This window comes from Acomys russatus, chromosome 27 (assembly GCF_903995435.1).
Source record: "Acomys russatus chromosome 27, mAcoRus1.1, whole genome shotgun sequence".
Classification (NCBI taxonomy): domain Eukaryota; kingdom Metazoa; phylum Chordata; class Mammalia; order Rodentia; family Muridae; genus Acomys; species Acomys russatus.
Genome location: NC_067163.1, coordinates 29723628 through 29742105, shown reverse-complemented (window position 1 = coordinate 29742105; position 18478 = coordinate 29723628). Strand labels below are relative to the sequence as shown.

The 18478-nt window shown below is 34.1% G+C and overlaps 1 protein-coding gene across 2 annotated transcripts in view; it reads right to left on the bottom strand.

Moving 5' to 3' along the window:
• The window catches only part of Micu3 (mitochondrial calcium uptake family member 3), a 75410-nt gene that overhangs the window by 23007 nt on the left and 33925 nt on the right, over positions 1–18478 (bottom strand). The window contains exons 4-8 of one of the 2 annotated variants that reach the window (XM_051169961.1): positions 13188–13266; positions 8690–8737; positions 6316–6398; positions 3587–3658; positions 1174–1212 (exon numbers count right to left, since the gene is read on the bottom strand). In XM_051169961.1, coding sequence (XP_051025918.1) covers positions 1174–1212; positions 3587–3658; positions 6316–6398; positions 8690–8737; positions 13188–13266 — 321 coding nt within the window. The remainder of the gene's footprint in view (positions 1–1173; positions 1213–3586; positions 3659–6315; positions 6399–8689; positions 8738–13187; positions 13267–18478) is intronic. The other variant, XM_051169962.1, reaches the window with a different exon arrangement.

Sequence of the window (18478 nt, the reverse complement as noted above, 5' to 3'; positions counted from 1 at the left end):
CCATAAAAATCACAAATACTATTAACCATATGTTTAAAAATACATATGGCATTCTAATGTTGAGATTTTCATTTTATAAGTTCTTACAATTTTTTAATGATTATCAGAGAAACATTTTTAAAACTAATTAGAAATTTCTCTTATTGAGAAGCAGCAGTACATTTTATAGAAAACGTTTTCCATTTCTTAGACAAATGGAAACAGTCAGGTATGTGGAGGCCCCATCAACTTGGCTTGCTCTCCATTTACTCCATGTCATTCTTCGTGAGTATGCAGGATACCCTGTGATTATCTGATGCTGAAACCCTTTAGAATGTGTTCAAATCTAAAAAAGTGTAGCTAATTAAACAGTACGGAAGGTGATACACCCACTGTTAGGACTGTAAAGAGCACCTTAAACACTGTCCTCTGAACTCAAAGGCTTTTCAGGGATGCTTTCTATAGTTTGAGAAATCCTCTACAGGGATGAAGAACATCTGGGGAAATGAAATGAACAGCATGTTTCTTGGGCAGGCTCAGGTCTATTCTAATCAGGCTCTTATGTGAGGGGCTAACCAATAAAGTTTTTCTCAAAAGAACTGAGAAGTCACAATTGGGGAGAGCACTTACAGAAACTTTCATGACTAAAGAATGAAATTCATAGTCATCTTTGTGTAGTAATATAACAGTAGAATCTTATACAGAGTTCTTAATAGACCAGAGAAAGCAGGCAATCCACAGAGCTTAAAAAAAAAGAAAAGAAAAGAAAAGAAAACTGCAAACTAAAAAGTCAGTATTAACATTTTATTGTCACTGACCAAAGTCTAGAGCTAGTTCTTAAAATACCTGTGTTCTTCAGGAAGAGAGCCTATCTGTTCTATTATTTTTGTATAATGCTTCATATGTTGCTGAAAATATAAAAATTCAATTACTCTATCCGAATTTCTGGTGGTAGTTACTCCCATTTATTTTAATTTATAGATATACAACTAATAAAGATATATAACTGCTTTCTAAATTTTTGTCTCTTAAGTCTAGAAAAGAAAATTTGTTTTGATTACATCTTATCATATTTAACAAATTCCAAAATATTTTTAAAAACATACCTATATATATATATATAAAGAAGTAACATTATCCAATACAACAGGTGAGGGATATATACATAAAGAACATGTAAAGTATTGTACATACACTATTAGTAGGAGAATGGTATCCATAAAGTTGAAGACGCTGACATAGAGCACAAAGGGCCAAATGAAGTGTCACATTTCAGAATGAACCCAAGTATAGCAAAAGAAAAAAGAAAAAGACGACAAAATAATCAATTAGGAAGGGCAAATCATTATGCTACATTCTCTATAAAGCACACACACACAAGTGAGATAAATGTTAAAGATGAGTAGCAAAGTTTTTAAAATCTAATGTAAATAAACATTAATTTGCTCATTTCAACCATTTTCATTGTACATGAAAGAACTACCGCTGTGAGTAAACAGTTCCTCTAAGTACAGACATTTCAAATATGAGGCTTCTGGACTCAGCAGCATGATGGTGGCAATGGTAGGAGAAGCCTGCTTTGGAAGCCTATTCACTGCCCTTCCTTCCTTGACAGTAGATTGCACTCACCTATAAAGCACTATTAATACTTACCTTGCAGAAATGAGATGGGACTACAGGAGAGTAGCTTAGAGCACAGTGTGTATTTCAGAGTTTTAATGACATGGACGTAGTTAAAAAATTTTATTTGTATATGCTAATTTTCAGTTAAAGAAGTTATAAGGTTTTTATCAAGTCTATTTGCTAACACTTTAAAATGTTTACTACATTTTTACAATTATGTATTATACTAGTGAGTACCTAAGTATTTTAACTTATTTAATCCTCATTGAATTACAGGTAGTGACGACATTATTCTATCATTTCAATTGTAAACCTATAAAAGCTGGGACTGAGAGGTTGGGAATCCTACTGAAGACCACATTGGTAATGTATCATAGAGGTAATATGCAAACCCTCCAAGCCTGGCTCGTGAGCCTGCTTTACTTTCCTTTGGGGGATTTGTGTTACTTTTCCTCTATGATAAATTTTAGTTGCTTCAAGTTCAACCTAATGTTTAGAATATCATTTCTGTCAACTTGCCAAGATCATTTGCATTTACTTGAGTTTCTATAGATAAATTAGCATAAAATCAATTCAGATTTGTATTTTTTAAACTATGACTAATGCAGTGAAAACAAGGACTGTCACTATCAAATACAGTCACGAGCACTGTAGAGTTCTGTGTTTCTGAATGGTGTTGTCAGTGAGAGGTCACTGAAAGGAACATCTGAGAATGTTTAGCTTTTAGCATGACTAAGATCAACACCTCTGAGGTGCCTGAGATATCAATTAGTGTAATGAAATCCTTCACATATATAAAGTTGTATACAACTTTGTGTTATATTCACTTGTTTTTGAAACTAAGTTTATTTCCCAATATATTTGTTAGGGAATGCATCACTATCATATGTATATAAGGTATCACCTAGGATAAGCTGATATAGATTTCATAATTTACCTAGACTTTGCCTAACTAATCCAAGTTAATGTGATTTATATCACTATTATAAAATACTTAACTTTAAATGTGTCTCAAAATTCCTTTATCTTGTCGTTTGTGTTGATACTGTAGCATTTCCCTGTTGTATGGCAGTTTTTCTCCTTTGTTATGTGATTTATATATTTTAATAAGTACTAATGACTAGAATCATTCTAATTAAGTATTTGTTACATGTCAATAAACCATACCATATTTTTTGGTACATAAGGAGCAAATAGATAAATTAGATGGATAAAAGTATGGAATTCAGAGATGAACCACAGGTTCAAACTGTACCTTTGTCATTGAAGAGTATTATAACTTTGGATAAGATACTTAAACTTTATAATGATTAGTTTTCTTATCCTTGGTTATGGACAACAGGAAGGTGGCTGCATAGAATGATTGGGAAAATGCATGAAAAGCACACAGCCATGTGCACAGTAGTAAGGGCTTAGGATAAATCTGTTATGTTTATTATGTGAACTGGCTGTTGTTAAGACTAAATTATTTGGAACAAATAAAAGTGAAGACTGAAAAGATGAAATAATGTTAATTCTAACTTCAGAACAAGGTACTAATATGTAATCCAGAAGAATCTATACTACTTCTAAGAGATGCAGATAGCTTATATTACTTCCTTATATTTACCATTCATTATGTTACATTATCATTAAATTAATTCACATAATTAAATCTTTGCATATTCACCTTTAAATTTTTACATGCATAATGATATTATTAATATTTTATATGATATATACCCTTCAAATATCACAGATAACAACAGTATGGATGAAAATGACTTAATGAATATGACTGTGGGTACAGAAATTTAATATCAATATTTAATAGAAATATTGATATTGATGTATAAGATACTGAAGTAATTCTTCTACATTAAACCTTCAGAAAGTTTTCAGTAAGTGAATAGATCCAAATTCTAAGTGGTACACTGTATCAACATGTACAAAATAACTCTCACCTGGAAAAGCCCACCTGAAACTACTATACAGTATTTCTTACCAGCAGTGCACGTTTTTCTTCATCTCCTTTAGTTTCTCTCTTTTCATTTTTTTTCCTGAATATCTCCTGAAGCTATAAGGAAATAAATCAGGAATTAAATTCCATCAGAATTTTAAGGTACCTATATATTACTGTTTAATATATCCTAAAGATAAACAAAATAGTTTCACTAACATTTAATATACAATAGATATATTTTATGAATGCAGTATATTTTACAAGAAAAATATATCCTTTGGTACTAGCAATTCACAGTTATGTTATATGTATTTAATATTACAGTTTTACTTGATCTCTATAATACAAAGACATTGAGTCTGAGGCACATAGAGAAAGAGATGAAACCTGTTGGGCTGTAAAGAGAACTGAAGCAGTCCTCAAGATCTCTGGGTTTGATTCCAACTTTTGTCTCACATTAAAATGTTATTGTAGTAGGCAGGTCATTAGACTCTACTGCCTCTAACTTGTTTGTTTGGAAAAGGTCAAGATAACCTGTAAAGTTCCTGCAGTAACTGTGCATGTCAGAGAATAGACTGCTGGCATCATTCCTCAGATAGGTTAACTATCTAAGGCTCATTAAAAAAAAAAAAAGAAAGAAAGAAAGAAAGAAAAAGAAAGGAATACCCCTTACCTTATAGAGGGCTATATAAAATAAATATCAAAGCTAAATACCTAGCATTTTGCCTACTACTTCTCAATAAATGGTAGCTAGTACTATAAATAGTATTATTTATTCTTTAATATTCTGTGGTTTTTTTTTTTTAAATGGAAGCCCAACTCTGTTTCATTTACTGTGGAGGACAAGAGGTCCTTGTGCTCACAGATAAGCACTAAAGAAACCAGGAATGTTAAACATACAAGATTGTCTCTCTTCAAAGGAAGACATGAATATACTATTTTAAGCCTAGAAAGCTGGGAATGAGGTGGTTAACAGCATGTGACCTCTGTGCTATCTGTATGGCCAGGGCCACACCTGGCTCCCCCAGACTCTTACAAACAGGAACAAGGGCAGTTTATAGCCTGGTGACCTTTGTGCTATCTATATAAACAAGATCATAGGAGATCCTTTCCTAGAGCCTTAAGATGTCACATGTAGTCAATTTATAGAAGCCATCTTTATGGAAGAGGCCACATATACTTTATGAAGAGTTTTGATGTGGTCATGCCTTAAGCTTTATTGTGCACAAGGGACTGAATTAATTATTACCAAGGATCATTTTCCAAATTGTGCTGTGCTTAACTATACCTAAAATAAACTGCCTGGTGTCCGGCTGTAGGAACCACACCAGCTACTGAGTCATGCTAACTGGACATCCTTCTTGCCTCATCCTCTGTTGACTGCGGTGTTTGCAGAGACACCTTTACTACACATGTATTTTGCCAGTTCTCTGGATAGTTCATTAGCCTTGTTTATGGAATTTGGACAATAATCTCAACTCTATTTCATTTTCCTCTTTTTCAGTTATTGTTTACTTAGCATATTAGTGTGTGCACATGTGCCAGTGCATAGAAGGTAGAGGTCAGTACTGTATGTCTTCCTCAGTCATCTCCACCTCCATTCTATTTTAAAGCGCCGTCTTCCTGAACATGGAGTTTACATATTAGCTAGACTACCCAGCCAGAAAGCCCCAAGGATCTTCCTGTTTCTGCTTCCTCAACCCTGAGGTTACGGTGTGGGCAGCAAACACTTTGCTGTTTAAGCCACCTGCCTCGCACCTCTGTTTCAGTGTATACATTAGGAGTTGAATGTCAAGTTACTCCTGCTTTCAGAAATCTTTGCAAATAGATAGGTAAACATCACAGCTGAGGCGGCAGTGCAGCAGCTTGAACAGACCAGGTTATAGCTTTAGGGAAAGGCAGCTCTTGCAGAGTCTATATGAAAACAGGTAGGAGGATATGTGAATGCCTCCGACTTCATCCCACAAGCAACAACATTCCAAAAGACACAGGCATAAGGAGCATTCGAGGAACAGCATCTCCAAATCATTATTGATACAGAACGCTTATCAAAAATTATTCAGACAAATAGGTCTGTTCTGAAATAAAATAGCTCTTTAGGTGCCACCTTTTCTCTTAATTTTAAACAGGAGAAGATATGAAAAGATGGAACTGAACACTGATATTCATGGCAGATTTTGTTATTCTAAAGAAATTAATTAGCAATCCTTTTAAAATCAGAAAACAGAGGAAGCATTTTGTTACAGAAACAGACATTGGATACACAAGTAAAAGAAAAAATTGTAAGGGGAAGTGGGAAAATGAGTCAGCAACTAAAGACACCGTCAGAATACGCAATGGAAGAGGAAGAGCAGAGGTCAATGCTCTTGGTCAGAGACTGGGAAGGAAGCTGGGAAGTAGGTTCACACACTTGAAATATTAGGTAGCATTGAATGACAGGGAAAAGGAAAGATGAGTGCAAACTGATAAAAGGAAAGTTCCTATGGCCAAGAGCTATAATACAAGCTGAATAATAGTTAGAAAGACATAATCTCAGGCCTGTCTTTTATCTATCAAAGAGAAAGTATCTGATAAATTACAAACTTCCAACTATATTTATCTTTAAACATTCAATATAACTTATATTTCTATAACATAAATATTATTTGAAGTATATATTTGCTAAGTAGATTCAGGTGAAGCATCACTATATAGTAATACTCCTAATAACACAAAAATTAGTAATATAAGTAAGCAATGTCTAATTATTAGAAAATGCAGTTTGTACATACCACCAAAAATTCTTTTTTATCCACCATCTCATTTCCATCAGTGTCAAACATGTTGAAAGCTATTCTAAAACCTGCATGTGGCTCTGCCAGAAACAAAAAACAACCCAGAACAAGTTTTCATAAGTACATGCATGTGTACTTCAAAGTACAAAATCCATGCCTTCGACAGATATATACACTACACAAAATAACCAACAAATGAAAAGCAAGGTTACTATAAGTTAAATAGAGTCAAAGTTATGCTTCATGTATTGCAGACTAGTAACAGAACTGACAGTAAGCTTTCTAAGTACCTGACTGTTACTTATTGCATTGCATTAAGTAAATACTTGACAATTATCATCTAAAAAAACCAAATACCTAAATTCTGTTTTTTTGTTACAAAAGATTATGAAGTTGCTGTATTTGAGTATTTTCAAAAAATTCAACTATGTTCAACTATTTGAAGTGGCTGAAAAGAGTAAAAATATAGTATAATATACTAATTCGAATTCTTCAGAGCATTTAGCTGAAATTACCTGAGAATAAATGTGATTATGAGAGGGTATAGATTTGGGGTTAAACTTCTAAAAGCTTAAAAAACCAGAAGCTTTTATAAAATATTTGGATGTGTAATCCCAGGCACTCCAAAATCCGAGAAACAAGTCTTTTTGTGAAAGACACTCATATCCTACTGTCCTGTGAAGTGATTTAATTTTATGAACCTTTTCCAGAAGCCTCACGCAGCATTTTTTGTTCTCTTAATTTCTAGAGTAGAAATAGGAAAACCTGGACAGAAGAAACCTTGAAGTATCCTTCAAGGAGGAGCTCAGTGCAGTGCATGCTTTTTAGAAAACACTTGACCTTTCCCTTTGAAATAGCTAAAATTTGAATGCCACTCCCAAGTAAACTTGCCAGTCCAGTATGAAGTCCTGAACTTCACAAAGAGTTAGAAAGCTGTATTTTCTTAATCCTTCACAACCATCTCTAGGAATAACAAATGAAAGTTGCTCCTTTATGATAGCTTATGTTTATAGGCATTTGAGAAAAATTTGCATTTAGTTTTATTATCATTCATAAATAATGAGATCATAATTGATAAGCAAGTTTTATATTTTTGAAAGATTTTCAAAATGTATATAATTATGTGTAAAATAAATATCATCACAGACTTAGATTGGCATCATCAACTAGTGTCCAATCTGGATTAATCTCAGGGGGCCCTGCCATCAATGGCAGAATATTTGGTTTTCAACATTTTATTCTCATTATGAAAATAAACAACATAAGAGAAAATAAAACATAATTTTGACATGTGCATGTATTCACATGTTCACGTCCCCCCTTTCTCCTGTATATCACTCATCACTAAGATAAGAATAGCACAGAAGTGTAAGTTTTCTAAGCATTGAGATACAACTTTAGAATGAGTTTTACTAGTATTCTCATTTGTGTACAACTTCACAGATTTCCTCATCTGAAATCTAAAGTAATATTGTTAAAGGGTAGTATGGATAAGACATTGTTCATGTTACAGATGGCCCAAAGGGGTAGCGTTTAGCTATTACAGACCTTTCATGGCAGTATGGAAAGACTGACCATATAAACCAATAATTTCAAATAATCTAAGTTCCATGAAGAAAATAAGAGTGTGATGAAGGGATTAAAAGAGAAGGGCAGGAGAGCTATTTGAGGAGTGGAGCCAAGTGAGGACTACTGTGTTTGAAAAGAAGTGTGAGTGACACATTCCCAGGAAGCTCCTGGGAGAAGCACTGATGGCTCAAAGAGCAGAGAGTACAGAACTCAGAGGGCAGGATTTCCTCCATGGGGAGGGAGTTCAAGAAATGGTAAAGGCCAGGTGCTGAAGCATAGTGAGTACAGCACCAATTTCATCTATTGGATGAAAAGAAATTGAACCAAAAGATTTAGTAAACCTTCCATATATTTCATAAACACTGCTGCACGTGCCAGACAGAGAGCAAACCACTGCAGCGAATGGATAATGAGTTTTTAGACAGACTCTCCTCAGTTAGGGGACTTTAGACTTACTACTACTCTTTCACATTAGAATTACAGAAAACCTGTCAAATGCATATAATAAAATCTTTACAAATTACTATAAATCTTTACCTTTGGGGTCTTATGTAGCTGAACCCTCCCAAAATAATACATTTATAATTAGTAAACATTTTATTATTGTCACAAGGCAAATACATATGTTTATGACTCTGATAGTATTATACTTAACATTTTTCCTGTGATATTTAGGCATGTATTTGTAAAGGAGCCAACATACACATAAGGTAATTTTCAATACTATGCTAACCTAAGAAAGACTTATTTTTAAGATCATAAGAAAAATGTATATAAAAATCAATGTAATGAGTGTACTTACTTGTTAAGATACATAATAGAAAAAGATATTCTGTATAAGAAATCACACCTAGAAAACAGTAACAATTATGCTTTAAAAATATTAATTTATATTTCATATTCATCAAAGTAAAATACTGTATACAATAAAACTATGAATAAGGCATATACTAAATATTGTTTTAAATGACACTATGATGTTATAAAATCATTGCAAAAGTACACATTCATTTTAATTACATTGTTCTACATGCCTCTATAAGAATTTCTACAAAATCTCCATTCATAATAAATATACTGGCAACAAAAGCAAAATGTTAATGTTTATTCATAGCTTAACTTTTAAACTTGTTACTTGTTGTTACTATATGAAACTGAGACCAGAAATACTATAAAGAACTTAGTCATTTTTTAGTAATACTTGAATAAAACATTTACATTTACTTGTTTAGAAATTTGATATGTACCTTTCAAAAATAAAACCTTACATTTACCTTTTTTCTGTCAAATGATCATTTGCTACTTTTATAACATTATTGTCCTTAAATGACTCTAAGTTTTTTTTAATTCAATGGCCCTCACCTTGTGTTTTCTGCATCGTGAATTCTCTTTACCTTCTAATTATAAGTTCACCAAGAATTTGTATGAAGTAAATAAATATACATTCTTCTCTGCCTTTCACTTTAAGGCTCCTCTTCTTTACTCACAAAGCTAGAATTAATAGCTTAATTGATAAAAAAAAGAAGACTAAAAAATTAAGTTCTGGAATAAGTCTACCATGTGTACCTAGACTGCAGTCAATCTTGGTGTTTGGCAATAGGTATGGAAACTCCCCCCTCGTCCCCCCCCTACACCCTCCCCCCCCACACCCTCCCCCCCCCAACAAACCTCCACTTATCTGATGTTCTTTGAGGCTCCACTCTTTGTTATAGAACAAATAGAGTAGGAGTCAATGTCAGGTGGTCTGTCACAGACATGAAGGGAACCCCTCACAGGCTCTGAAAGCATTCTCTTTTGTTTATACTAGAATACTGTGACCTATAGACAGATAGTTCTGGATGACTGCCATGAATGTTATGGGAGAAAGATTCTGAAATGGCCAATGCCTGTAAAGATACAATTACTCAAGAGTCTTCTTACTGTTCTAACTCACTTAGTGGGTGACAAAGCATTATAGGTGATATAAAGTACTTTTGAAATCCCATATAATTACTGACAATTAATTCAAGATTTCCTTCATGTAAGGATTACTTAACAGGAGGACTATTTGACTGCAAAGGGTCATAGCAATCATTTGTCTGTAGGGCTGGCTACCTGGCCAGTGAGATGGATTAATATGCACACAGGAAGGGAGAACCAAGTGATATAAGTTAGTGAAAATGGTCAAGGAAAGAGACAATATTGCTGAAGATGAACTATAGATTCTTAATGCTTCCTAGCTATAATACAGAAAACCAGAAAAATATTAGAAGATCAACCTTCTGACTTAATTAAGGCTATACAGGACAAAAAAAATTACCAAAGACAAATGCTACTATACAGTAATGGTACAATCTTTTTAAAATTTATTTATTTAGTTATTCACTTTACATCCCATTTGTAGCTCCCTCTTTCCTCTCCCCCAGTCCCACACTCCCTCCCTCTTTCCCTTCCTTTTCTCCTCCCCTTCAGAAAAGGGGAGCCCCCCCCCAACCTACCCATCCCAGCAGTTAAGTCACATCAGGACTCAGCGATCCTCATCCACAGTGGCCTGGCAAGGGATCACTCCAGTGGGGAGTGATCGAAAAGCAAGCAACCAAGTTTATGTCAGAGACAGCCCCCGCTCTCCTTACTAGGAGACCCACATGAAGCCTGAGCTGCCCATTGAGTACATATGTGTAGAGGGCATAGGTCCAGTCTATACATTGTCCTCTATTGGTGCTTCTGTGTCTGCAAGGCTCCCCGTCCCCTTCCTCGACACACTCCTGGGCCCTGGTTAGCTGGCTCTGTTGGTGTTCTTGTGGAGCTCCTGTACCTTCCAGGTCCTTCTATCCTTCCTCCCACTCTTCCAAAAGGCTCCCTGCCCTCTGCTCAAATTCCCATCAAAATACTAACACAAATTTTTACAGACCTTTAAAGAATAATTCTAAACTTCATATGGAAAAACAAAAAACTCAGAGTAGCTAAAACAAGCCTATGTAGTACTGGTCCAGTCTTTAGAAGTAAGGGATAAAGAAGATCTCAACTAACTTACAGTAGTCAGGAGGCTTAGGCAGGAGGACTATGAGTCCAAGAACAACCTTGAGCTATTTAGAGAACCTTTGTCTTAAGTAGAGGAGAGGAAAGGAGAAGAGGTGACAACTAGGTTTTGGAAATTCAGTTAAAATTTTTAAGAATTTCCTTAAAAGCATGGAATTGCTAAATTACTATTTCTTGATCTATTACATGTTTTCCTATGTTTTATATATTGCTTATAAGAAGCTGCTCAGAGTAAAGGGATAACAATCAGGTTTTAATATGAATAAAATATAATAAATAAATAAATAAATAAAGTAAGTAAGTAAGAATCTGTTTAATATTTTACTAAGTAATAGCTAAGAACATAAAATCCATTTTTAGGTTAATATTTAGTAGCTTTAAAGAGTTAGCTTTAAACATTTCCCACCACTTAACCTTTATATATACGTAAATTAAGTAGTTCAGTATTTCTCTAACACCTAGCAAGTTGGTTTTAAATCTTAGAAGACCATGGTTTACTGATCTTGCCAATATCAAGACTATGAAGCTGGACAAGTGTCACACACCTGTAATCCCAGTACGTGGGGAGGCAGAAGCAGGCGGACCTCTGTGAGGCCAGCCTAGTCTACAAAGAGAGTCCAGGATAGCCAAGGCTACACAGAGAAACCCTGTCTGGAAAAACCAACCAACCAAACCAAACCAACCAAACAAACAAAACAAAAAACAAGACAACCCCAAAAAACCAAAAACCAAAACAGAAACAAAATACAACAAAACAAAAATAATAAAACCTTCAAAACCAAGACTATGATACCGTAGGTAATCAATGGCAGGTATAGTTACTTAATTTTTACTAATACAAATAAACTTCCATTCCTCAGATGTTCAATAATCACAACTGGCCAATGGTTTCTATACAAAACAAAAAAGAAATATGAACACTTTTATCACAGCAGTAGTACTGAACAATGCTAAATGAATATTCTCACCTGAAAATAAATAAAGGAAAAAGAAAAAACACATAAAAGAGAATATACATCCAACACCAGAAGGGTTGGGTCTTCCAGACAAACCTTTTCTTAAGGAAAGAGGACTTTCTTTTTCTGTGCATTTGCCTTTCGTTTGTTGGTCTTTCAGAATATATTTGATCCAATCTATATTTTTTCAAAATTATGAAGGCAAACAATTTAAGATTCATTATACTTAACTCTTTCTTTGCAGTTTAGAACATTTCCAATGTTATTATCTCACTATAAAATGTGAATATATTTTCTAAGAATATCATTGTTTTATGAGATAAGTCTTTGCTATGGAGTCTAGTTTGGCTTCAAACTTAAAATCCTCCTTCTTCAGGTTCCTGAGAAGCTGAGATTATAAATGTACCACCATGCCTAGACCTCCAAGGAGTATTTTAATATACCTAAAGTCTGGTATTTAAATCCTAGTTAAAAAGAAATGACCACAATAAAAGACACATGTTTTTCATTCAGATTCCATGTGGAAAACTGTGAAAATATTAAAAATGAAAACTCAGATTAAAAAGGACTATATTTTGCTTTTTTTCTTTTAATCAAGGCACATGTAACACAGGCTAGCCTTGAACTTACTCTGTAGCCAAGGCTAGCCCCATATGCCAGCCTTATCTTCCTGTATTCACCTCCCCAGCACTGGGATTATGGACATACACCATAATACCTAGATAGGCCACATAATTTTATTGCAAGCCAATGTCCATATTAACCATTTACCATAGGGACACAGATACTGGTAAGAGAGAAATTTGAAACAGGAAGCTTTTACAGTGAGTGTTGTATTTCAAACTTGGCTGCTAACATGGAGATGTAACAAGAATAAATTAATAAAAAACAAAACAAAACAAAAAAAACTTGGCTGCTAAAAACATACCCCATAGTCTTGTGTAGTCATTAAGCATAATTCCCAGAAGCAAAATGACATGAAGAAAACTAACATTTGGATATCTACCATTTTTTTTCCATTTTTTTAAAGTACTTTCTATGAGTAAATGTAAAATGCTTTTCAGTATGGTTGAAAATAATGAAGCCAAAGAGGCCATGAATACACACACACACACACACACACACGATAACATAGTCCTTACTCACACTATACCAAAATAATTATTATTTACCCAGAAAAATTTGCATTTGGTGGTGTTATATATTATAAATATATAACATATCTATTAAATATGTATTTATTTTTACTATATATAATAAACTGTTAATTAAATACATATCTACACACATAAATATTAAAATGCATAGGGATGAAGGTTAGCGTACCTCTTTCTTTAAGATTTCGAAAAAGCTTTGATGACCCCTTCCAAACTGGTGGTGTTTCTGAGAGCATCTGACTTAATTCCTATAAAGATGGATTGGAACACTGATTAGTAGTCAAATCACTTTCTTACAACATGAATCTTAAAAAAAGTAAGCATCCTGCCCATGAAATTCTCCATTAAAAGGATCAAAAATGTGACATTAATGATCTTATTCCATATCTGTGTTTCCTTCCACCACAGTATTTAGCCATAATGCAAATATCAAATAAATGATAAAGATGCTATGTTAAACTTAATTAGAGCTATTCAAAGCTTCAGACAAATTTCCTAACTAGATGAATATTAGCCAACATGACTAAGTTAAGATAAAATAGCAAGCTTAAGGGGTTGTATGTAGATTTCCTCATTAAAGTCAGGTGACCAGCTGGCTCCACATTCTTCTTTGTTGCATGCCTAGTTCTATCTGAGACTGAGCAAAACAAGTGAGCGAAAGAATATGCTAGGAATGAATTGAGTACTTTCATGGTGACCCAAAGAATCTTAATGCTGAGAAAACTGGAAATATTGATTTGTACTCAACTTTCTACAAGTAAATTATCATTGCTGGTGAGAAATTGAAGAATTTAAACAGTCGAATCATTGCTTATATAAAAATATTTTAATATATTATGCATATTCTGCAAAAATAATAAAAACAACAGAGCAACAATTAAGACATGGTTGATGGTTAGGAAAACTAGTGAAAGGTCTTGGTAAAATAATGAAACAATTTGAAGTTTAAAAATTACTTTTCTCAATAACACATTTTTAGTAATACATTTTAAAATGTAGAAACCACTTCTAATTTTAGATCTAATCTTTATTTGTCACCCTTTGTTTCCAACAATTGTGGTGTCATCTGCAAGTTTACAGAAATGCCGAGTGCCAGCACCTTCTGAATTAGACATGGGTTCTTCCTAGACCTCTGGGTGATTTCGGTGCACATTCGAGTTTGAGAATACTTCACACAGACTTTTCTGTGGAATCTAAAAGATGCTCTGTGATATTTATTTATTTATTTAAAAAATTTTTTTTAATTTATTCTTGTTACAACTCAATGGTTATCCCATCCCTTGTGTCCTCCCATTCTTCCCTCCCTCCCTCCCCTTTTCCCCTTATTCCCCTCCCCTATGACTGTTCCTGAGGGGGATTACCTCCCCCTGTATATGCTCATAGGGTATCAAGTCTCTTCTCCTTAACCTGCTGTCCTTCCTCTGAGTGCCACCAGGTCTCCCCCTCCAGGGGACAGAGGGGAGGACATCCTATTGGGACTCTAGATGAGAGAAGCATGGGAGAATGGCAAAGTAGAAGGATCCTGAGGGTCCTAGAAACCTACAAGTAGAACATTATGATAGGCAGATTTGGGCCCAGGGGTCCCGCTCAAACTAAGGCACCAGTCAAGGACAATACAGGTGGTAAACTTTAAACCCCTTCCCAGATCTAGCTCTGTGATATTTAAAACAGTATTTTTACATTGCAAAACCGAGGTATCAGGAAAAAAAATCCCTGGGATGTGAAACGCAGGAACATTTTTAGGGGCTTTATAGACTCCCAGATGTCCATGTTTGGATTCTAGCATTCAGTTCCTTCTGAGCTTTATCTGCATGACAGATAGCAGATGCCACATATGATGAGCAGTGTCTTGGGGGTGGGGCAGAGGCAAACAGGGAAGACTGCAGGTGTGAATGATGAGAAACTGGGATATTTGCCATTTAGACAAAAATAAATGTATATATTGTTAAAGTAAAAAAATTTTAAGAATCAACACATTTCACATACTTAAAATTTATACCATTTCTGATGAATACAGATTAATTTTTCCTATTATAACTATGTCCTTTAATCTCTATTCTGATTTTAAAAATTAATTATCTTTATTGAGAGAGTCCTCTACGTGATTAATAATGGACTCATAATAGCTCATTTAATTCTACTAACCTATTCTCACATACATTTTAACTGAGCCCTAGATTGGGTAAGTAATTTGCTCATTAGGCACATAGCAGTAAATTACAGAGACCGAAACTCACTGACTTCAAGAAGTTTCTCTCTCTCTCTCTCTCTCACAAGAATACATGCTTCAGGCCTAGATCATCTGGTTGTTATAGTAATCATTTTAGTTATGTGCCAATTTTGATTTTTAATGTTTACCAAAATTTTTATATATTCATTCATGCTTGAAATTTGTTTCCTCGCTGTCAATACCTAACCATTTCTACCTACTACTCTGCTGCATAAAATGCATTTGGCCTTCGTCTCTAGCTCCTGGGAGGCAAAGGCATGGTCAACCGTTTCATCACTTATACCTCAGATATAACACCCACGCAGCAAGTCACTATGCTCACTGGAGCCTGGTGAAGAAGCTGGGAGGCGACAACGCCTGACTCCACATGGAGAGAGGGCAGATGCTCTTCAGCAGGGCACTCCCAGACCCAATACCTTTGCTCTCCATTTATGTTCTTGTCTGTAGTCACAACTATAGCATTTCTGAGTTCTATGAGTCATTTCAGACTCATAGAACCAATTGGGAACTGAGGGAAAATCCTGGAACTGTCTGTAGCCAGTGCGGTCTGGAGACCTCTGAGGTTGGGGTACACATCAGCAAAGAGAGCAGTATTTGGGGGTTCTATATCTTCAAATTAGTGGAGTCAGATACCAAACATGGGGTGTCCAGTGTCAGAATTACTTGCAGTACTGCAAGGAAGGAACAAATACACATTTGCTGAATTAATTTTACCTTCCTAATATTATAGGTGTTTTTTTAATGTAAAGGACTTAAATATTTTCTTCAGTATAGTTTATTAATCATATAGTTAGTGCATGCACACATACTCTTTATCCCCTGGCATGGAAATCGTAGGTTTAGAAAATTATATTTGAAGAGAAACTAAATTTCAATTTTACTTAATATTTACTCTTTTAATCTAACTCTATCATAAACATTTTATTATTTTAAGTACTAAACCTATTCCTTGCCTTTTACATAATATGGACATATTTTTAAGTCAATTAGCTTTAACTTTGTTATTAATGCCTATACAGTTTATAACAGCACCTCTGGAAGTCAACTGTTTACATTTTTAAAATAATAAGGACACAAAAGATGTTTAATTTATTTAAATGTAAAAAACAAAAGTCTTAAAATACAAGCTTTCATAACTACACTTTGCCTCAGTTGTCAGGCGTCACTCATCATACAGCCTTCACAAAAATCCACTGAGGCTGAATAAAAATAGATTCTCAGAATGAGAAAAAGTATTCTGTTTGCCTAGGCCCTAGAAAACATCAGCATCCTGCCAGTTGTTGTTTGCTTGGCTGTATCTGTTAGGTCTAAAGCAGGATATATACACTCTAATACACTTGCTCATTTTATTCTGTAGTACTGTTATCCAAAGTATGAAATTTTACAATTATTTGATCAATTTCTCCAATAATTATATCATTTCTAAATTTTTGGCAATTCCATCTATTGTGTCAGGAAACATGGATAAGGTAGAGGGTGCAAACATTTAAACTATTCTCTACCATATATACCTGTAAATAGGACCTCAGATACACACTGCAGATTATATCAGCCATTACCAAATCCCTCCCCAAACTAAAGAGATCAGGTATTTTTTCAATTGGCTCCTTCATGCCCTTGCTCATTACTGACATGTCACATTTCTGGAAGCCAGCCATCTAGTATATGTGAACTAGACCATCATTGCTCTAATTTGCATATCTTTAAACTGAAAACCATAACCTATTTTGTTGTAATTATATTAGAGTAAGATTAATATTAACACTACTCTTGCTTTGGCTGTCCATTTATTTCCTATTGCGATGATTTTCTCTTTAATATCAGTTTATACCAGTTCTAAATGACTATTAGATATTTTAAAGTTGCTTTTGGATAATAAATTACAAAAGCATTTCCCTATGTATCAAATATTTTTAAGTGTTGTTTAGTGAAAGTTTAACTATTCAATTTAGTAAAATTTGCTAGTAATTTCCTTTGAATAAAGTCTTGTTTAAAAATATTCTCTCATGTGTTCTTCAGTTTTTGCTTTTTGACATTCAGAATTTTTAATCATAAATAAAAACAACATAAAAACAAATCAAAACAAAAATCCAGCTGACACTGAGAACTCTGATATTATCCTTGGTGATTTCTTATTCCTCCAGGTAACACGTCTATGTTCATTATAACCCTCTTTTAAACATTTTTTGGAGTTGGGGCATCATGGGCTTCTTTTGGAGTTGGATAAAAGCTTCTGGCACAGTAATCAAAACAATTATTTTCTTTTGTGGGATCCAAGTACCAATCCCTTTCTTAAGGGTAGAGTCTCCTTAATTGTAGCAAATTGGATCTAACCTATTCCATCCACAGAAAACATGACAAGTAGGCTGACCTTTCAGCTAAACTGTATCTGTGAGGAGAGTTCACTTTTTGCTTTGAAATTCTAAGGTGGCAGGACTCGAGATTTGGGTGGGTAGAAGTTATAGTTCTTATCACATTTTGAAAGCAACATAGAAGGTGCTACTCTGAAATGCTCTGAATTATTATGAAAAACATTTCTGGGTAACAACTGCACCACTGACATTTTGGTAACAAGGACTGAGACATTCAATTGTTTGCACTGTGTTCTTTTCTTTTCCTGTACAGGGAAACATTTGTTATACTTTATAATGCTCTAAAATTCAAGGAATATCCAGTTCTGGACTTTAAGTTATATTTATGTGGATGGGGGTGTAGTCCTGAGAATTAATAAGGGTAAAAATATAACTAAAAGCAAAGACAATTATGGGTATCTCCAATTCTATTTCCCAGTTCCCCAGAACATCTTGCTTATCTCCACTACTTTTGAGCAAGAAGACATTATCTCTTTTGATACTAACAACACACTAATATGTTTACAAGTGGAAGAATAAGACTGCCAATGTACACACAACCCTTAAATGTATTTAATTACAACCAATTTTTCACTAGACTATCAATTTACTTATATAGCTGACAGCATTTGATACATAATAGGTTATTTAAACATAATTACCATATGAGAATGAATCATTGGTAAAAAAAATGAACATTGTTGGTATCTATACTGTTGTGAATACTGTATTTTTACATATTTTAAATTATTTTGAATATATACATAACTATAGTGCTATATTATATGTTTATCCTTCTAAGTATATGAAATATTATTCTATGAAGAGTAAAGTAACTAGCCATGATGCTTAGGAAAAATAATAACATAATCCATCTGC